Source organism: Marmota monax, unplaced genomic scaffold (genome assembly GCF_021218885.2).
Source record: "Marmota monax isolate L192 unplaced genomic scaffold, Marmota_monax_Labrador192_F-V1.1 WCK01_AAM20220418_F8-fsc00023, whole genome shotgun sequence".
NCBI classification, from domain to species: domain Eukaryota; kingdom Metazoa; phylum Chordata; class Mammalia; order Rodentia; family Sciuridae; genus Marmota; species Marmota monax.
The window spans coordinates 3,760,632-3,782,016 of record NW_026692907.1 but is presented as its reverse complement, the minus strand read 5'-3'; the positions used below and the strand labels follow the sequence as shown (position 1 = coordinate 3,782,016).

At 43.9% G+C, this 21,385-nt stretch overlaps 2 protein-coding genes across 5 annotated transcripts in view; one reads left to right on the top strand and one right to left on the bottom strand.

The window, feature by feature from the left end:
* Usp24 (ubiquitin specific peptidase 24) overlaps positions 1 to 16,350 on the top strand; it is a 134,270-nt gene extending 117,920 nt beyond the window's left edge. For all 4 annotated transcript variants that reach the window (XM_058581498.1, XM_046451068.2, XM_058581499.1 and 1 more), the window contains 10 exons: positions 752 to 854; positions 2,996 to 3,117; positions 3,798 to 3,911; positions 4,481 to 4,546; positions 6,446 to 6,512; positions 7,775 to 7,853; positions 9,134 to 9,209; positions 10,344 to 10,430; positions 10,769 to 10,879; positions 13,659 to 16,350. In XM_058581498.1, the coding sequence (XP_058437481.1) occupies positions 752 to 854; positions 2,996 to 3,117; positions 3,798 to 3,911; positions 4,481 to 4,546; positions 6,446 to 6,512; positions 7,775 to 7,853; positions 9,134 to 9,209; positions 10,344 to 10,430; positions 10,769 to 10,879; positions 13,659 to 13,721 (888 nt within the window). In that variant the 3' untranslated portion in view covers positions 13,722 to 16,350. The remainder of the gene's footprint in view (positions 1 to 751; positions 855 to 2,995; positions 3,118 to 3,797; positions 3,912 to 4,480; positions 4,547 to 6,445; positions 6,513 to 7,774; positions 7,854 to 9,133; positions 9,210 to 10,343; positions 10,431 to 10,768; positions 10,880 to 13,658) is intronic.
* A 901-nt stretch (positions 16,351 to 17,251) lies between these two features.
* Positions 17,252 to 21,385, bottom strand: part of Pcsk9 (proprotein convertase subtilisin/kexin type 9) — a 29,095-nt gene continuing 24,961 nt past the window's right edge. The window contains exons 11-12 of the mRNA XM_046451070.2: positions 20,151 to 20,332; positions 17,252 to 18,626 (exon numbers count right to left, since the gene is read on the bottom strand). Of these exons, the coding sequence (XP_046307026.1) occupies positions 18,411 to 18,626; positions 20,151 to 20,332 (398 nt within the window). The 3' untranslated portion in view covers positions 17,252 to 18,410. The remainder of the gene's footprint in view (positions 18,627 to 20,150; positions 20,333 to 21,385) is intronic.

The window sequence follows — 21,385 nt, the reverse complement described above, 5'->3', positions numbered from 1 at the left end:
CCGGCCTCAGCAACTTAGCAAGGCCCTAAACAACTCTGCGAGACCCTGTCTCTATGTAAAATATAAAAAAGAGGTGGGGATGTGGCTCAGTGGTTAAGAGACCCTGGGTTCAATCCCCACTATCAAAAAAATAAAATAAAACAAGTACTGACACAGTAGCATGCTCTGGGCATTTAGATGTTGGACTTTTACAATGTGCTTTTTTCATTTCAGGCTTTTCACAGGGATTCCATTGATAGTGGTGATTTATTCAATTCACTGTAATTTGATTGCACATATAATGTGTACTATTTTACATTTATGGAACACACTAGTTCTGAAAATGTTTTCATTTTTAATATTTCATTTGGTTCTCACAGCCACAAAGTAGACAGAACAGATAACATTATTTCTGCCATTATATGAAGAGATCAGACACTGTTATGGGTAATCCATGCTCTCTTACAGTACAGTTGAGTAGCTGAGGCAGGGCCAGGCCTATCTCCATCCAGCCTTTAGGTTTTCCCAATATCCTGAGGCACAGGAAAATTACCTGCATGTCCTGAATACTTAGAACCCAAATTATACACATGAATGGATTGGTTTTAGAATCTGAGTTAATGTGTCTGGGGAAACACTTAAGATAGCTTAAAGCTTGTGACTTCTTTGTGCATTGTCCTCTTCTACCCTAGCATTGAGGTATAATTGTGGCTAACATGAACCAGCAAGTCTTTCTCTTAACTAACCTATGTTTTTTCTACTCTGATGGCAGATACGCCGATGGAGTTCAGCACAAGCAAGAGAATTTGGGAATCTTCACAATACAATAGCATTGCTTGTCTTGCATTCAGATGTCTCTTCCCAGAGGAATGTTGGTGAGTTTTAATGTGTCTTTAATACATCAGGAACATGAAGAGATGCTGAATCTGTCTAACATGAAAAAACTGATGTTAGCAATTACATGAATATTACTTGTTTTTCAATGGGCTATTTAATATTTGAGGAAAACAGTCAGCTTTTCATAGCTATGACCAAAATGCCTGAAAAGAACAACTTACAAAAGAAAAAGGTTATTTTTGACTCATGATTTCAGAGGTTCAGTGACTCCATGGTTAGTCAACTCTGTCACTCTGGGTCCAAATGAGGCAGAGCATGGTGGAAGGGCTTGGTGAAGGAATGCTATCAACTCGTGGTAGCCTGGAAGCAGAGAGCGAGCAAGGAGCCAGGGACAAAAGATAAAGTATAAACACCAAGTGCGTGCCCCAGTGACCTCCAGACACACCCCACCTGCCTATAGTTACCACCAAATGCAGTAGTCCTTTGAAATTATTAATTTATCAAATGGGTTAATCCACCAGTTACATTATAGCTCTCATAATCCAGTCATTTCACCACTGAACATTCCTTCATTGTCTATCACATAAGTTTACTGGGAATACTGTACATCCAAATCATAACAAACACTTTAAATTTTTGTTTAATTCGTGTTAAACCTCACCTTATTTTACTAGCTTGTCACAAAAGGAAGTCACAAAATGACTCAGTCATTCCTTTGAGGGATGGGAGGAATTTGTATGTTTTTTTTAAAGCACTCTAGGATTACAAGGTAATTCCTCACTATAATTTGAGCAACTGATTTTTTTTTTTTAATTTTTTATTGTTGGTTGTTCAAAACATTACAAATTTCTTGACATATCATATTCCACACTTTGATTCAAGTGGGTTATGAACTCCCACCTTCACCCCATACACAGATTGCAGAATCACATCAGTTACACATCCATTGATTTACATATTGCCATACTAGTGTCTGTTGTGCTCCACTGAGCAACTGATATTTTGAGAAGAATAACCAAGGTACGATTTGGAGTCTCCTAGCTATGTGAACTTAATCAAGCCACCAGACCTTTCTGATCCTCAGTACAAAATAAAAATATTAAAAGCATAGAAAGTTAATAAGGATTAATGAGATAAAATGTTAAAGTACTTTGTAAAACAGAGTGAGGGGGCATCTCAGATATAAATTAGTAAAACATGTTTGAATATAAGGTAGATGTGATAGTATTCCCTATTTTGTCACTCATCAGTAGCACAGACACAGACACAAGTTACGATTATCCCGTGTCCTAACCTTGATGTACCACAACTTTATACCATTCCTAGGCTGTGATGATAGTAACTGTAATAAGGCAACAGAGCAGCTAACTGTATTCAATGGTTTCTGTTGCCATTCTTTTACGTGGTACTTTATATTTATTGTTTAATACCCACGGCAAATCTATGAGAAGGGTATTATACCCTTATGTAAATGAGGAAACTAAGATGCAAAGATGTTTAGTAACTTCAAGAAGGTCTCACAGCTAGTATCAGCACTCAGGGTTGATGTAAGCCTCTAACTCCAGGAGTAGAGTTTTAATATCCTCTGGCCAGTGAGATGTAAAGACAGAAAATAAGATAAAAATCCCAGAGCGTCATTCTGGCAGAAAGCTGCTCACTTTCTCTAACAGGACATTGATAAAGTGGTAAGGTAGAGTTTGCTTCTTAAACCCTGGCTTATTCCCATCAAAAGACAAAGCTGCCTCGTTTCATGAGTTCAGACAGTTTTCCTTGGTTTTCTGGAAAAGAGATAGGCACCTGCCATATGGTTGGGTCTACTTCAACATAGATTGGTCATTATATGAAGAAAGTTGTTTGAAGAACAAAAATGTCCTATGCAGTGTCTCTTTGGGAGCAGTTGCCAAGATTTTTTCATATACTATTTATATTTTCACCTCTTGGAAAGTCTTTCTTGGGAATCACTAGGAATGTACAACTGCAGCTGTGGCATGCTGGGAGGAAGTAGGTGACCATCTCCTCTTGTCCCATCATCAGCTCTCCCCTCTAGGCTGTGAGGGACCAGGCTGGAGGAAGCCAGCAATCTAGCATGTGAATATTGGGAGTCACATCACCGTGTGGGTGTCTATTTCATGGAATAACACTAAAGGTGTGTTTTGTGTTTTATTTTTGGTCCCTGAAGCTCCTGGCATATTTAAACAGAGGCCACCTATTAGCATCGCTCCCTCAAGCCCCCTGCTGCCTCTCCACAAGGAAGTAGAGGCCTTGCTGTTCCTGTCTGAAGGGAAACCCTACCTGCTGGAGGTGTGTGCTTGACCCTTTTCTCTGTATATTTATTATTTTCTCCTGTTTGAGAAAAAGTCCTTTTGTTGCTCAACTTTATGTTACTCTGATGAAGAGTAGGACTGTTGTGAGAAGAAGTGATGCTTTCCTATACAACTGTCAGAAATAAAATCAGGGTTGGGTGTAGTTCAGTGGGAGAACACTCTTCCTAGCATGTGCAAGGCCCTGGGTTCCATCCCCAGCACCACAAGAATAAGTAAAAATTAATAAAAGAGACTATTATTGGCCCTCTCTTCAACCAGGAATCAGGCCTAGGAGGAGGTAAATGACACTTCACCTGTTTAAAAGTTTACTTCGTTATCAGTTTTGTTCCCACTCTTTTGTAGATCCGCGGTCCTAATATACTACAATTCAAAGCCATACTTGATTTGTTTGTTTTAGCATTGGGGGCTTTGCACACATCAGGCAAGCAGTCTACCGTAACTCTCCTGGAAAAAAGCACACACTTGCACAGAATTGCATAAAATGCCAGATAGCGTCAGACACCCTGAAATCTGTCCATGGACCGCTAACAAGAAACCCTGATTTGAGGCAATGTTGATGTTCTTAAGTCTGGGTATATTTTAGTTAAAGACAGAATGACAGCTCAACTGTTAAACTGAAGCATGAGAAGCCTCACTCCTCTCATGTCCTCCCACCAGGTCATGTTTGCCCTGCGAGAGCTGACAGGCTCCCTCCTGGCCCTCATGGAGATGGTGGTGTACTGCTGCTTCTGTAATGAGCACTTTTCCTTCATGATGCTGCATTTCATTAAGGTATAACCTGAGTTAACCCTGTTGATAGCCAGATAGAAAATGCTCCTCGGAAGTGTGGCATTAAAACAAAGTCGTTTCTTGCTTTCTATATGTATAAATTTATTAAAATGCAAATGGAATCTGAGTTTTATTAACCTGCCTTCTTTACCCAGTTATCTCAGCAGATTTTTCTACTTCATAAGCTGACTTTTCAGTATACTTTTTCAAAACAGACTTAGCTCAAAGCATTCTCATGTAATGTATCAGCATTTTCTAGAAAGTAAAATAGGATATATACAATGAACTTTTCAGTCTATTTATTGACTTTAGATTCTCCCCTTTCCTTTTATTCTCTCTCCCCCTAATTTCACAGTAAATTATCATGGAGTGTTGAGCTGGAAAGAGGTCATTTATTTCAGTCCCCAGATTTAGCATTTGGGGAAACTGAGACCCAGAGAGGGAAGTTGACTTGCCCAAGATGAGTCAGTGGTATAACTAGGGGTGGGATCCAGCATGTTGATTGCCACTCCCATATGCTCTCCACCGAAAAGTTACTAGAATGTTTATGCTTTCAAAAAAAACTCTTTCAGAACCAACTAGAAACTGCTCCACCCCATGAGCTAAAGAACACATTTCAACTGCTTCATGAGATATTGGTAAGTCAGATGTTCGGATTCACTTATATTTAGGTATTTATAAGTCAGAACACAATTATAAAGTTATTATTTTATTATTTTTTACTTACTTGGTCTACATTATTTGAGTTCTTTTTATATCATAAAACTCTGCTTTCTGGGACCTCGCAATTAAGTGAGGGAACCAGGCAAATACACAAGAAATTATAGTGCAGAGGTAGGAAGAGTCAAGGATGATAATTAGCCCTGTTGAGGCCCTTACAGTGTGTAACCTACCAGTGCAAGTGTTACCATGTTTAAACCTCAGGATTACCTCAGGGTAAACTGCTAACCATCTAGTCTTAGACACCATTGAATAGATATGAACTGTTAAAAATATTTAGAGAGCCAGGAAACCATGAGATATGCTCAATTATGAGTTACTTTCCGATTTGAGAAATGTGAAAAGCAGGAGGTGAAAATCATCTGCAACTGGCAAAGTACTGTATCACTGGAAACTGAGATTTAAAGAAGTAGAATGATTTGCCTGAGGCCACCTTTGGCAGATACAGGGGTTTGTGGCAGAGTCAGCATCTAAGCCAAGTGATTGCCCAGAGCCCAGGCGCTCCACCACACACACTCTTGAGGAGCACTTTGATTTTAACGTATGACTGGAGGAAGAGGTGGGAACTGAACAGAACTTGAGAAAAGAAACTCAGACCAGGTTGTAAAAGGCTTCTGCTCCTAATCCTAAGGTGTATGCATTTTTTCCTGTAGGCCACTGGTTGTACACCTGGATATTTCTACCTGTACACTTGTTTTCATCATATTTTTTTTTTAAATTTCTGTCCTACCTTGAAAAGTCAAGTAATCTAGACTCATTAGTTCCATTTCCTGCATGTAACAGTCCCCAGAAGCCCTGGGAGAGGCCCGTTGTCTCCAGTTTCCCACCATCCTCACCACTCCTTAGCCCTCCTTGCTTATTTCAGTTGCAATCCCTGCTGTCATTGATGGTGCACCAGAAACTATTCTAAGCAGGAGAATGACATGACCCAGTTTGTTATGGAAAGATTCCCCTGGCTGTCTTTTTAGGGATGGAGGAGAAAGCAGGATTAGGAATTGGAAGACCATAGAGGAGTTCATCAAGAATCTGAGTGTGACATAACAAGGCTTGCACCAAAGAAGAGGCAGAGGGAGGAAGGATAATGAAGGACAGATGAAGAGGTGCTTTGGAAAGAGAATCAGTAGTGATTGGTGATTGGCGTAAGCTAATGAGAGAGATTAGCCTAGAGATTCCTTAAAGACAATCTGAATGTTTCCTTTAGATTCCCAGTGCTTAATAGGTCTTGACATAGAGGATGCATTGAAAGGGTTTAGAATAAGAAAATGCATCATGGATGCCATTTGTTACATCTTTCTGGTCCTTTATTTCCTCCTGGTTCTGGTACCTTTACAAACTGGAAGATTTTTGCTTTTCAAGGATAGGACGAACAACAAACCCCTACAGTTTATTATACTGCATAATTCAGTGCCAAGAACTAGAAATACAGTGACAAGTGAAATAGATTCGCCTTCTATAGCAAGGCCAAACCTTTCCCATCAATTTTTAGAGCCTAATAGCAAAACTTAAATGCATTTTTAATAAGTCAGTTAGAGAATAAACCTCTTTTCCTTAGGATCATGAAACATGTCCTTATAAACTAGAGAATTTTAGATTCAGTTGGTAGGAACATGTAGTTAGAAATGAATGGATCTTTAAATATTACTTAATATTTTTATGTCTCAGTTTAAAGTGTGAAATATGTGGCAATGTACATTTGTTAGTATTGGGTTTTGTTATGTTAGAAACTAAATCTCTTTAGTAGAGCTGCGAAGAAGGCACTGTGGCTATTACACAGGTTTCTTCTTTCATTTGCCAACCTTTGTTTCCTCCCTTCATAGGTCATTGAAGATCCCATACAAGTAGAGCGAGTCAAATTTGTGTTTGAGACAGAAAATGGATTACTAGGCAAGTATACCAGTGAACAAGCGTCTGCAGCAAATATTCAGATAACAGTTGTTCTGACAGTCCTGCCTCCACTGCTTCCTGGTGCAGATGAGTGACTGACTGGTCCATTACAAATCTGGTTCTACATCCTAGTTGGGAGAATTAAAACCCCAGGATCTTACCACTCTGGACTTTCTCCTGCTTTTAGTCATTAAGGTGCAGCTATTTTCCCAGGTTAGGTAAGGCTCAGGAGTGCTGTGGCTGGAGATCACTTTTTGGAGCAGAAAATTTTTTCCTCTACTAAACAGCAATTGAGGAGAGAAAAACTTAAAACCCCAGACTTGGCATGTTGTCAAAAACATGATGTATGTTTGAGGTTTGACTTGTGGTATGAATATACCCACACTTCCATTTGTCTACTCATAGAAGTCCGGTGCTTTTTTCAGAAGGCTAATAGCTTAATAAGCAAATTATTAAAGAAAATTTAGTTTAAAAAAATACCCCTCTCCCACTGTAGTTAATCAGAGTCACTTTGGATTTTGCTGTGAAATCATGTACCACTCACATTTCTGTTAGCAGTGGACCATATGTACAACGGCATCACATAAAATTACGTCACCTAGTGATGTGGCAGCCATCTTTTTTTGTGTCTACTCACTCTGATGTTCACACATATCTAAATTGCCTAGTGACTCATTACTCAATACACACCTGTGTGGTTAGGTGGCCATGACTATATTAAGAGGAGATGTAGGGTCTCCTTTTATTGCAGAAAGGAGATACAGGCTAAAAAGTTTTATAGCAGTAGCTTTCCAGGCCCACATTTGTAACAGTGTACTGTAGTCAGAGCAGCACCCGGGCTCTCTGAAACTTAGAAAACAATAAGCTCATCCCTAAAACGCAAAACAAGAAATATTTTATTGAACAGAACTAATGTCATAACTTTCAGTTTATCAAAACTACAACTACTTTCAGAAATGTGGTGTATGGGAAAATTTGAATAATTAGCCAGTTTATATTTTGGTTCCATTTCAGTCCTGAAAGTCAAACTCATTACCATGTACCTTTTTTTTTAATGTATGTTTTTTTAACATTAATGTAGCCTTTCTCCCCATTAGAACTTGGGGCATGCCGTTGAGACAGGCATCACTTTGCTTTTACTTAAGTTGTTCCCTTGCAGCTTGCCAGAATAGTTTATAAATTTTTAAAACAAGAGAACTTATTATCACTTGGACCCACTTTCAGTTCAGTGCTTTATTAAAATGTCCCTTCTCTTCCTTCAGCTTTGATGCACCACAGTAATCACGTGGACAGCAGTCGCTGCTACCAGTGTGTCAAATTTCTTGTAACTCTTGCTCAAAAGTAAGTATAAACTTAAAATTCAGGGATAAAATGACTGAAAACAGAAACATCTGCCTTGTCATTATATCTTAGAAAATCTGACTCAGGACATGCTTGCTAGGAAGGTTCAACAAGTGATCTTCAAAACAAATGTGGAGGAGTATTAAAAGAATAGTATATTTTACGGAATTTTGAAAAGAAAGAAAGCTAAACCAGAAGGAGGAATCTAGGCAATGCTTTCAAGTTAAGAGCCAAAGTTTATAAACCTCCCTGAGGTCTCCTTCATTAATACAATCCAGCTACCAACTCTTAGGCCCTGGGTTCCCAATTTCTAATAGCCTCTCCATCAACAAAATCGTGATACCAGGCTGAGCTTGTGGCTCAGTAGTAGAGCCCTTGTGAGGCACTGTGTTCAATTCTCAGCACCACATATAAATAAAAAAATAAATAAATAAAGATGCATCAACAACTAATAAAAATACTTTAAAAAAAAAAAAACTCCTATAGCACTGTGTGAAGTACTTTGTTGGCATTATCTTATTTAATCTTTGCAGCAACTTCATAAGGTTTGGAATCATTTATCATGGAATTTATCATGGGTAGTTTAAGTGTTGGAACTAAAGTCACAGGGCTAGGACTTGAACACAGGCTGATAGGCTTCAAAGTAAAGGTTTTTGGTTTTTGTTTTTTAATCTTAACCCTTTTTAGACCTACATTTCAGTGGTATTAAGTTCATTCACCTAGCTGTATAGCCATCATCACAAGCCTCTCCGTAAGTCTTTTCATCTTCCAAAACTAAAATGACTCTCTCCTCTTTTCCCTCCTTCAGTACTGTCCTCAAATATGGACAACTTTCTAGACAGGCAAAGAAAAATGAAGAAGGTTGTGGGGTGGCAGGGGCTTACAAAGCAATGCTTTCAAGTTAACTTTTCCCATAATCTCATTCTTCATATTCAAAGCACAAAAATTAAGACCAATTTGATATGTCAAAAGGTCACTTATTAAATATACAATCTGTTGTGGTTTTTATTTTTGTTTTCCATCTTTGACTTTTAATAGATCTGAGTGAGAGTGAGGTAGAAGGATGGACATTGACCACACGTGCACCTTGTACTGCCTCTGATGTGTAACCTGGGAATATGTTGCTTAACCAAATCAGAACAGAGTAGAAGTTTAACACAGGTGTTAACTGAATTTTAATGAAAGTGGCAAGATACTTTTTCAAAGTAAAATTACTATGGATTAAACATGAATGTTTTCAAAGAAAACACTTGGTTAATAAAAATGTCCCTGGTCACCAGGTGTCCTGCTGCTAAAGAATATTTTAAGGAAAATTCTCACCACTGGAGCTGGGCTGTGCAGTGGCTCCAGAAGAAGGTAATCAATTCTGAACTCTTCTAATTATAACATAAAGATTAATAACAGCACATCTTATCAGGGGAATCTCCAAAACCTTATTTGCAAACTGATCTCAGAGTATTTTCAGACTTAAAGTACTTCTTTAGTACAGTCAATATCTATTTGTATATATTAAATGTGTCAATACAATAGTCCCCCTTATCTACAGGGCGTATTATTAGTGGATGCCTGAACACAGGTAGTACTCAACATTGTATGTATTGTTTTTCCTCAGACCCATAAACGTATAATAAAGTTTAGTTTTATATTAAGCACAATAAGAAATTAATAATAACAACTAATAATAAAAAGGGGGAAAATAATAAAATAGAACAGCTGTGATAATGTACTCAAAAGTTATATGAATGTGATGTCTTTCTCTTAAAATACCTGTCATACTCAGTCTTCTTGTGATGGTGTGAGATGGTGCAGTGCCAGCGTGAGGAGGTGAGGTGAATGATATAGATAGGTATCTTGACACAGCCAGGCTACTGTTGGCCTTCTCATATATTGTCAGTGAAAAAGATCATTGCAAAATGACGGTGTCAGGAAGGTAGCATGTAGCGTGGACAAATTACTAGACTAAGAAATGGTTTCCATCTGGAGTGGGGCAGCGCACGATTTCATCATGATACTCCGACTGTCCCACTATTTCAAATTTAGGATTTGGTGGGGTTGGGGTTGAGGCTCAGCGATAGAACACTTGCCTGGCACCTGTGAGGCCCTCACCACCACATAAAAATAATAAAGGTATTGTGTTCAACTACAACTCAAAAAATAAATATTTTTTTAAAAATTAGGATTTGTATATTTCTGGAATTTTCCACCTAATATATTTGGACTGTGTCTGATCATGGGCAACTAAAAACCAGGTGAAGCAATTATGTATAAGGGAGAACTAACTACTAAACATGTCTTAACTTCATGGGTAAAGACAGGGGTGATGCTATATAAGAAACAGTATTTCCTGGGGTTGTGGGAGAAGAGATAAATCCTCTGTGATCTCCTAAGGTGACTGGAGGTCCGGGTGGACTTAGAGCCTGTGCTGGTTAGACTCTACCATCTGATGGTGGAGACTGTGGACTCTGATGGCATGCTTGATCTTTCATCCAGATGTCAGAACATTATTGGACACCACAGAGTAATGTCTCTAATGAAACATCAACTGGAAAAACCTTCCAGCGAACCATCTCAGCTCAGGTAAGGGCCATCTTTGGCCTTGTTTGCTTTGAAGTCCCCTTGTGCAGCATTCTCAGAATCCATAGCCCAGATAAGAGGTGTGGGGTTGAAAATGAGAACAGGCAGAAGCATTAATTGGATTTTCTGTGAAAAGGCAACAGATGGGTATACACTCATGCAAGTCTATGCAAATCATTTGCCTGGAAGAAATGCTGTGGGTTGGTCAGTCTGGTCCCAGCAGGGCATGAAAGTTGAGTGTAGTGGTGGAATGCGCCACTCTGGCTGCTGGTGCTGCCAAAGATCAGTGAAGAGTTAGGATGGCCCTTAACTCTTTCTGCTTGTGTTTCAACCTCCTGCAGGACACATTAGCGTATGCCACAGCTTTGTTGAATGAAAAAGAGCAATCAGGAAGCAGTAATGGGTCAGAGAGCAGTCCTGCCAATGAGAATGGAGAGAGGCACTTACAACAGGTATGACCGGGGACCTGTTCATGGCTGAAAGGGCAGTCCCTGCTCTTAAGCTTTTGAGAAAGAATCTCCCTAGTCAAAGAAGGAAGGATGCTCTTCTGGAGTGTGTGTCTGAAGAACGGCCAGCTCAACCCTCTGGTGCGCTCAGCTCAGAGCTCACTGACAGCAGGCTTGCAAAGTTGAACTGTCCTGCAGTATAAAATAAGGGCCAGGCTTCAAGGTGCTGGCTCGCCACACCACTCAGTCCTGGTAAAGCCAGGGCACACACACACATTGTTCTGGCTTGTTTGCTTCTTTCTGACAAGTTGCTTAAAAATCTCTTCTGGGGCTGGGGTTGTGGCTCAGCGGTAGAGCGCTCACCTAGCTTGTGTAAGCCCTGGGTTCGATCCTCAGCACCACATAAAAATAAATAAATAAAGTTATTTTGTCCAACTACACTAAAAAATAACTATTTAAAAAAAAAAAAAAATCTCTTCTGCTATCACTAGCCTGTTCAGAAATATGGACCTTAAAAGGAAGGACCCCATGCTACTGCAGTACACCTGCCTGGCAGAGAACTCAGAGAATAACTGGAGCTGATGGCCTGCCCGGCATCCTCCCCTCCCCTCCCCCAGTGCTGGGAATCAAACCCACATGTTATGCATGCTAGACAAGCACTCTGCCACTGAGCTACCTCCCCAACTCTCTATGTTTATTATTTTTTAAACAACATTTTCATTACTCATTAATAGAGAAAGTTTTTGTTTTTGTTTTTGTTTTGGAACCAGGGATTAAATCCAAGGGTATTTAACCAATGAGCCACATCCCCAGCCCTGGGAGGTTTTTTGTTTTGTTTTGGGGGGGACGTGTTTGTTTTGTTTGTTTGACAGGATCTTGCTAAGTTGTTAACTGGCTTTGAACTTGTGGTCCTCCTGCCTCAGCCTCCTACTTCTCTCCTCAGCACCTACTTCTTGCAAAACACTGAACTAAGTGAATATAACTGTTACGTCTTCCCAACTAGTCTGGCCCTCCTCAACAGTGGTCTGTCTCCTGTGTGGCCCCCTCACAGAATAAGTCCCATTAAGTGAAATTGTAGTTATCATATGTGTCATTTCTCTTAAATGGTCTCTTTCAGATCCTCAGTAACCTTGTGAGCTGCTATTGCCCTGATTTTACAGAAGGCTCACTAAGGCCCAGTGTAGTGATATGACTTATACAAGGGTCATTCTCAGCAGTTTACCCATCACCTGTTTTCTTTGCAGTAAAAATAAAAGCTATAGGACAAGAGCTCCAGCAGCTTGGTTTGGTTCCCAAACTTCCAGCCCCAGTGTCCGCACCATCTTTCCTATTCTCCTGTGACAGTTGTCAGTCTCCTTCCCCCACCCCACAAGGCCTTCTGCCCTCATCCACTCCCACCCTGAGAGACTTATTCCCCACGCCCTTTCTCCATGCTATCATTTCTAGTAGAGTTTCAGCAGTTCCCTCCCATGCTCTTAAAAAGCCCTCTCTTTTCTCCTCAGCCCCACCTTTCCTCTTAAGTCTAAACTTAACCATCCCTCTTTCCTTATCTCTCACTTATTCTTCAGCCTCAGGCCTGATTCCCTTTTCTCTCATTCCACAGTTGGAGGTGGCAAGTGGCCTTTATTTCCCAGTCCTCTTAGTTCTATGCTACTTGCAAACACTCTGCCCTTTTTGAAACACTCTTTAGGGACTTCCAGGACACATCTTACTCCTGGGTTTCCTCAGACCGTTCTTTCTGATCCCTCCAGGTGCCCAGCAGGCATCCCTAGGTCTCCATCCCATATCCTGATGCCTTCCCCACAGCCGTCACTGTGGCGATTCTCCTAAACTCCAGACATGAACTTCCAGCTCTCTGATTCCTGACATCACTTGCTTTGTCTCAAAGATGCCTTAAACTCAACATGTCCAACCCCACTCACACTCCCCCCCCCCTCGCCCCGCACCAAAGCCAACAACCCATGGCCGTTGAGAGCCATGAAACCTTTCACATAGTGGCCACCCATCTTTTTGTATGTCCAAGCACTTTAGTCTCTGGATCTCTGGAAGAAGTGGAGGCAGGGGTGCCTCCACTCTTGGCACTTTAGTTAACGTGCTGAGACCTTTCAGTGATTTAGCTTTGCTGCTAAGGCTTGTAACCCTCCGATTGATGTGGCACACCTCTCCCTCCAGCAGTTTCTGAATTTTAGTTTTTCAAATATGCTTTGTTCCTTCCCCATCTGCCTCCACACACTGCCCTAACTCCCACTCAGCTAGCATATCACTTCCACAAAGAGATCTTCCCTTCTCTCCCATCCACGCCTCCAGTCATATCAGTCCCAAGGCATATGACAGACATGTCTTCAAAACTATTTGTTAACTGTGTAAACCAAAGACCACAAATTAGTGACGTGAAAAATACAGGCCCAGGAATGAACCAGAACCCACCTGTCAGGTGGAGTACCCAGCTCAAAGTGGTTGTCAGTGACAGCAAGTTCCTCTCTCTGCTTTGTCCCATTGCTCAGTCAGTTCTAATGAGAGCCTGCCTATGTGATTGCGAAGGAGGATTGTGCCATTAGACAAGTCACTGGTTGCTTCAGTGACTAAGAAAGTGTTCTGTGTTAATTATGAATTGTCAAATAGAAGGCATAATAGTTACCATTGTGTTTTATTACCCTTTAACAAACAGAAATAAGTTGCTACATGATAACCTGGTTAAATTACAGAACACAGAGGGGAGTGAGTTCAGAAGACTTTTTTTCCTAACTTAACTATCTGAACTGTAACTGCCTGTTCTTTTTCACAGGGTTCAGAATCTCCCATGATGATTGGCGAGTTAAGAAGTGACCTTGACGATGTCGATCCTTAGAAGAGAATGCCCAAGAGAATGCCCGGCACCTGAGAAGACTGGGTGCTCAGCGCCTTTTGGAAACCGGAATCTCATCCTTGAAACCCTTAGAAGAGCCTGGAGACTGTCCTGGGAGAGCTGGAGGACTGTGTTCTTAGAGGAAGCGCTCTTTGGGCGTGAGAAGGCAGGAGGCTGCGGTGGTGGCAGAGCTCCAGCTGTGGACCAGCTGCCCAGCAGCCACAGGACCACATGCAGATTGACTTTTTTTTTCCCTTGGAGATTTTAGGAAATAAAGCTGGTGGCAGACTTTTGTTACATGAACGTACAAGAGTGAGGGTAAAGTTGTTGCTTTCTCTATGATGCAACAAAAGAAATTCTTCTGGTTTTTATATTTTAAGAAAATAGCAAGCTGCCTTTAGGTATGCAGGGGCAAATTTTTAATCCAGTAACATCGAGTAGGAAATCCAATTTAAAATGATGTAAAGTGATGTGGTAGAATTCCTTTTCATTGTAAAATAGTAGTTGAAGAATTCAGTTTACACAGACCTTTATATTTAATATGTCTCCTTCTTTGTATAGAATTTCCAGTGGGTCTGGTTGAGAAACCCGCTTGGACCTTGTTGAAATGTTACCAGGATCAAAAATTGGGAAATTATTAAGCTCTTTAAGGTATTTTCTGATATGATTTAGATTTAAAAGAGCAATAAAAAAAACTACATTCTCCATAAGTACAAGGTGCATTCTTTGACATCTGTCACTAAAGAAATTACACAAGTTGTCCCTGAAACAAATTTTAAAAATAGCAAAATAAAAAGCACTTTAAGATAAAATTTATTGAGTTTGACTTCATAAAATTCTTTTTATTGCTTGGAGACATATTGAATAAACTGTAGTCTTAAATTATGTGATCCCACAATCATTTGTTTTTTTCTTAAAAACATAATTACTGAAGCCTGTGGCAATGGTGTATGGGAAGTTAAGTACCCTAGTTGGGAAACACTGCTTTGTGAGCTTCATCATAATTTTAACACAGAAAAAGAACTTGAGACTTTCTTTCTCCTCCAGATGACTAATGAATACTGAAAAGGCAAGGTTAAGGTTTCTTTCCCTGAAATAACCAGAAAGCAATTGAACACCCATCCAGTAGTTGTACTTCCCATCACTTACTCATTTCAGGTTAAATACTGGCTCCCTTTTGGGGTGGCAGATCGAGAGGGTTACACCAACCAACATTTCGTAAATTTGGTACATTTTGTGTTTTGAATTGCTCACACATTTCCAGCCCTGTTTTGCCTTTAGTTACATGTTCTGCCTTATTTTCAACTCACCATGCACAGAACTAGGGGAACCTTAGGAAGTGCCAGGTTGCCACTGTCAGATTTGCCAAGTCAAAGAGGCGCCGTCAGCCCCAAAGTGCCTTTTTGGTTGCTTTTGCATTTGTGGGGACATGTGACAGGGCAGACAGCTTTCATTGCTGTGCAGTTTCAGTAACCCTTTGTTTCATTGTTCAACTGTAGAAGTTCCTGTAGGTCAGGCTTCAGTTTGTAATTCTATAACTACTGCAGTCTAGTGATGGCTTTTGTCAAATACACAAAAAGATGAAAGGGCCAGCATTTAAGAGCAGAACCATGCCTCAGAGAAACAGGCACAAAATGGCAAATTTGGTATGGTTCTTGTGTTTTTATGATTTTGAATGTGATTTTCAAAAATTGATTTTGAATACGTGAATACCACATGTCCCCTGTTTTCCTCTGCACCCCACCTCCAACAACCTCCTCTCCGTGCCCCTTGAAGAAAGATTGTGTAGGACATGCATTAAAATGCTGGTGATGATGCACGTTGGGATATCATCGCTGGCAGCTGCACTCTCAGGAGCCCAAATTCAGGAGTGAAGTTTCCACTTCTAGTCCCCTTATTTCCTATGGAAACGACGCCTTCTGCCCTCCCCCGTACCTCTGTCCTCGTGAAACTGCATCAGGATCGTTGTCACTCTAGCTTTGGTTCATTTTGTTATGTTGCTGCTGCAATGAGCATCGATTCCACTTTGCCAGTAACCACTTGATTTCCAACGGCTGCAGTCAACGAACTTGCTGGGGACTTTTTTAATGTAGTACCACAAAGTGACAATTGTGACAGGCTTGCCTTGGAAGAGTTGTCATTTTTACTGCCAATTTTTTGGATGAAGATGTTTTTATAATCTTTCACAATGGTCTGCAAATCAAGCAGGAATTGCACAATTGACTCAATGCTGTGTGTTCTCAAGAACTTCCTTTGGCCCAGGCTGACCTTGGGACAGCCCTTGAAGTCCTGCCCTTGAAGGCATCCTGGGACCAAGAGGTGAGCATCCCCGAGGGCAGCTCACCCGGGACTTTCCCCGGCAGACTCACATGGTTACTGACCTCTAGAGCGCCATCAGTCTCCCCCAGCTTGCCCTACCCTCCCTGCTAACATCAAGGTGTGTGCAGTACCTTTTGAGCTTGGAACAAGCAGACTGGAATTTTCCGCTGCTACCTCTTGTGTATAAAATCTTGTTTATAAACTTTCAAAAGGAAGTAGATAAACTAGGGTTGAATCTTAATTCTAAATTTGGTTCATGCGTGGCAGAGTTCTTAGCTTCTAAGATTATAAAATAAAATTTTTCAAAAATGTGGAGCTGGAGTTTCACCAACATTTTTTCACCAAATATCAGACACAGCCAGTGGGGGCGCACGTGGGCCCATCCTGGTGCTGACTGGTGCTGTGGGTCTTCTGAGCCTTTCACCATCTTTCCTCATTTCTCGCATCCTGTGTTGCTCACCTGGGTCTCCTCCCATGCACTATTGTAGATCTTCCCTGTTCCTGGTGACCAACTGTCAACCATCTGCAAGATGGACTTGTTTCCCCCTCTCAAGCCATAAACTGTTAGGGTGTGGGTATCTAACTCACGATCCCATGCCATCCTAGGCAGAGAGTGGGTGTCTTCAGACCTCACAGCAGCATAGGTGCCTGTGAGCCCAGGTACACAGTTCTGGCCTTCAAGCCATTAACATCTGTTTCTACATACAACACTGAATTGTCCGGAAACAACTGGGGAGGATTTTTGCCTTTGTGGTAGATTCTTCATTTATGACATGGGCTTTGTAGAGCCATATCTTACCTAAGATGGTGACACATCAACCTTAGGGGGCTGGGAGATCCTACACTGAATGGGATAATTACATTTTGCAAACTGGAAAGAGATCTGACAAGTCAGGAACAACCATCATGGACAAGCACTAGCTTCACACTTAAGACAAGAGCTTCCATAAGCTGCTAGGCTGCTGCTAGGAGAAGATGGAAAAGGCAGGGGAGTCCAGGGCTCAGTGGACATGGGCAGCAGGACATCTAGAATGTTGTAAGGGGCAGGGCACCCTGACTAGTTGGGTCCAGGGAAATTTCTGGAAGATATTCATGCATTCCTAGGAGAGGCACAAGGAATAAGTTCACTCTGCAGTACTCATCCAATACAATTCATCACTCCATGCAACAAACTAACCAGTGCCCAGTATAAGCAAAACCGTCCTAGGCCAGAGTCCTGACAATGTTGCTTTTATTTTAAAAAGTCACCACATAGTAAAAATGCTACAAAACCCAGAATAAATATCGAATTACAAAAGCAAAACAGATCTGGAAAAGTTCCTTGCTATATAAAGGCAACAGAGAAGAGCCCCCAAAGCTAGACAAGCTTATTTGGGTGGGTGGGGCGGGGCAGTGCTCAGGGAGGGACAGTCACTGGGCTACTTGACTGACCTCCACACCAGGCCACAGTGGAGGCCCTTGTCCACAGCAAGCAGGGTGCAGACACCTTCACCTTTGTAGCCTCACTGTTATCTATAAAATTGAGGAGCCCAGCCTGGTACACCAAAAACAGGCTTGGCTTCTAGCCAGATGGCTCTGGGTTCATATCCTGGCACCACTTCACTTCCTGGCTGTGTGAGGCTGGCAGGCACTCCCACCTTGGTTTCCAGTTTCTTCCTTCATAAAGTAGGAGTGCCAGTGCAGGGCAGTAGAGGGGGTCTGATGATGGGGCATGTACCATGTGGCCCTCCACTGCAAATTGAAAAGCTGGTCCTAGGGTGGTGGCTCAATGCAGGTGATCCTGGGCAGTTACAAAGTCTGAGACGGAGCACAGTAAGGGCGGCTGGAGAAGCTGAGGCATGGCCTAGGTTAACCAGGAGCCTCTGTCTCCACCCTCTGCCTGAACCTCACTCCACTCCCACCCCGAGAACATGTGGGTTATGACCCTTATTCATCAGGGACCCCAGGGGCTTCTCTAGAGAGAGCAGGCAGTAAAGGACCCCCAACACCCTCACCCTCACTGCCCCAGGCTGATACTTGGCCCCATCCAGCCCCCAAGGGAGGACTGAGGGCCTGGCACCAGCAAGAAAGCTCTAGAAGGTAACTGCCATGGGGGGGGGGGGGAGTGATACCTTGGGAGCAGCTGGCAGAGCCGAGCACAACTTAACCCGCTTTAATGATGTATTATTAAAGGCCATCTCTGCTCCCCCAGTGAAGGAGGGACTTCCCTGCATCTCCATGGGGAGGAGGGTCCAGGGAGAGATGCTGAGTTCTCCCAGGCAAGGAGCACCCCACCCCTGGCCAGTGCCAGCAGGGCCAGGCTGGTAGAGCTGTTTCATCCACTTAGCACCCAGTCCCTGGCCCCCACCCAGGCATCCATGCTGGCCTGGGCTTTCACTGTAGCTCCCGGGAGGCCTGGCCTGGGGGCTGGCTCCGACAGCAGATGGCAGTAGCTATTGTGGCCTCCTCACTGGTCCTGCCTGCAGTGTCCATGTCGAAGCTCCTCACCACACACGTGTTGTCCACGGCATAGGCTCCCAGGATGGGGGAGGCCCCGGGGAGGGCATTGCAGCCAGTCAGGGTCCAGCCCTCTTCACAGGCCACAGTGACCTGACATAGCCCAGGGAGAAGAAAGCGCAAATTCAGCAACGCAGGCCACGCCCCCACTTCACTTCTCCTTCCCAACAGCCCCAGTGGGGGCCGAGACAGACACCGCTGGCTCTGGGCCAGCTGGAGCGCCATGCTGCACCTCCTCATGGTGGGTCTGCATCCCAACACCCGCTTCTGCTCCACACCTGATCTTCAGGGCACAGGGGAACCTCCACAGTGTCCACTCTCCACCTGCCCCCTGAGTGCCTTTTCCACCCCATTTCACAGCAACTCCATCTGTCCAGTAGCTCAACAAAACCTCAACCATCCTCACTCCTCCCCCTACATCATCCACCACACCCACGAGCGCCTCCTGCAGGCCCCGTGTCCCACCACATTTCCCACCAGCCTGAGCCCCACCTCCTAGGCCTGGACCACGGCAAGAGCCACCCTTTATTCTCCCTGCTTTTGCTAATGTCCCCTGAAGTTTCTTCTCAGCTTGGGGACCAGAGTGAACCTGTCCAAACCCAGGTCAGATCACCCCTGACCCTAGACACAGCACTGCATGGTTCTCAGGCTACTCAGCAAAAACTGAGGCCTGACTGTGGCCTTGAAGCCCAAAGTGACCTTGCTCTGTCGTCTGAGCCTCTCCCCTCCATGCTAACTCCGCTGCTGCCTCATGGGCCTTCAGATGTTCCTGGTGGCCCCTGGGCCTGCTCCCCCTTTACTCTGCTGCTCCTCTGCCTGGTATCCTCGTGGCTTGTCATCTCCACCAGCTCAGTGAGGGCTCTGATGCCTTCCCACCCATTCCCTGGCCTGCTTCACTTCTGTCCACCACGTGGACGGTACCTTAGCTGACTAACCTACCTGGACTAGAACATACACTCCAGGTGGGGAAGCAAGAGTGTTTGTCTGTCTGGCTGGCTGGCTGTCTGTTTGTCTGTCTCCCCAATGCCTGGAGTAGCACCTGGAGCTAGCACCTTACCTGTGCACACACAGAGGATGGATCTGACCCCATCCCTGCCCTCAAGGATGCACCATCAGACTGCAGTCTCTTCACACTGCATCTTACAATGTGGCTAAGCTCCCCTAGGAGTTGGCTTGGGCTGCCTGGCCCCTGGGGCCCTGCTGAAGGAGCTGCCCAGAGCCCTGGGGCCACCCTGCCTTGGCTCACCAAGCCCAGCTCTCAGCTCTGGCCTCATCCCACGCCTTGACCTCTTGGCAGGGCTCTTCTCACTCCTCAACCTTCAGGTGTCCCCTCCTCTGAATCCTAGGCTGAGTCACCTCTGTATCCTCAGAGTCCAGTGGGGCTCTTGTCCTACAGCAACCTCCCGGTTTGCTAAGTTGATCCATCCATCATGTGCACACACCGCCTCTATTCATATCATATTTATGCATATCCTCCTCAAAGGGGAGCAGGGGCCCAGGCAGCAAGCCTTACTAATCTGGACAAGAGCAGAAACAGCCCCCCACAAAAACTTCACAGGACAGATACATCCACCCCGAGGGACCCCAAGCACTCACCCCACCCCCATATCTCCTCACCTGCTCTGCAGGGCCCGGGACTCCATGATCCTTGACTTTGCACTCCAGGCCTGGGGCACGGCAGCAAGAAGCATGGACGCTGGCCTCCTTGTGGCCCACACACTGGTCAGACTGCCCTCCAGGCCTCTGCCCAGGTCGTCTGTGGGTGCCAATATCTGATATCTCCCAGTGAGAGCTGCAGCCTGGGGCAGAGGAGAGAAAATTCAGATGCTGGAATTTTGGGGAACGCTCTTGCTGTCCCAGATTGGATCCCATCTCCTTGGAGTCTGAGGCTGGGAAAACCCAGAAGCAGCTCAGAGTACAAAAAGAACTGCTGGCCTGAGCAACAGGATTTCTAAGGTCGTAGCTCAACTCTGCTGCTGACCTGTTATGTGGCCCTGGGAGATCTGTCAACCTCTCTGAGCCTCAATTGATCAAGAAAACAGTCTATTCTCCATCCAGAGATGGGAAGCCTTAAGTCAGAACTCAAAGGGCTGAGATGCTCAAACCACCCCAGGGGCCCTTCCCCATCCAACCGCCAGGGAGAAGTTCAGGGGTGAGCTTGGAGCTTCCTGGACCACCTAGGGGACCCCCTCCATGGACTGGGGAGTCAGACACACCCACTGGCTACCCAGCCATGGATAGCTGTCACTCAGCTAACTGAGCCTCAGTTTTCCTATTTGTAAAATGGCCAGAGGAACAGCAACACCTCACTGGGAACCTGTGAAGATGTAGTGAGAATACACATGTGAAGTCCCCGCAGGATGCCTAGCATGTGACAATGCTCTGCACAAGTCAGGGTCATTGTGACTAGAGTTCTGTGACTGAGATGCATGAACTTAGGGAAGTCACTAAGTATGTCTAGCTCAGGCCCTTAGCTGCAAAATAGGACTCTATGGGATATGTTTCGAGAGAGTGTCTATGGCTCTCATGACTGCAAATTGGCACATGCCCTTGGGCTTATCTGCTGGGCATCCCCAAAGGGGAGGGCAAGTGGCGCATTCTGGGTGGTACAGTGGAGTCCCTGTGCTGGCCAAGGGCTCCAGCCACCTGACTGGGTTCCTTGTCTCACTGCAAAGCCACCCTGCACACAAGCGTGCTCTTCTGTGGGGAGCTGCCACATAGCCTTAGCCTTGATGGATGAGAATATGGAGATGTGGCAAGCCAGTCACGGGCTGTGTGTGTGTGAACTATGAGCATTGAGCGCACCAAGTGGACTGAACCAACATTGCCCCTGTTTGGACAGGCCTCGCTCT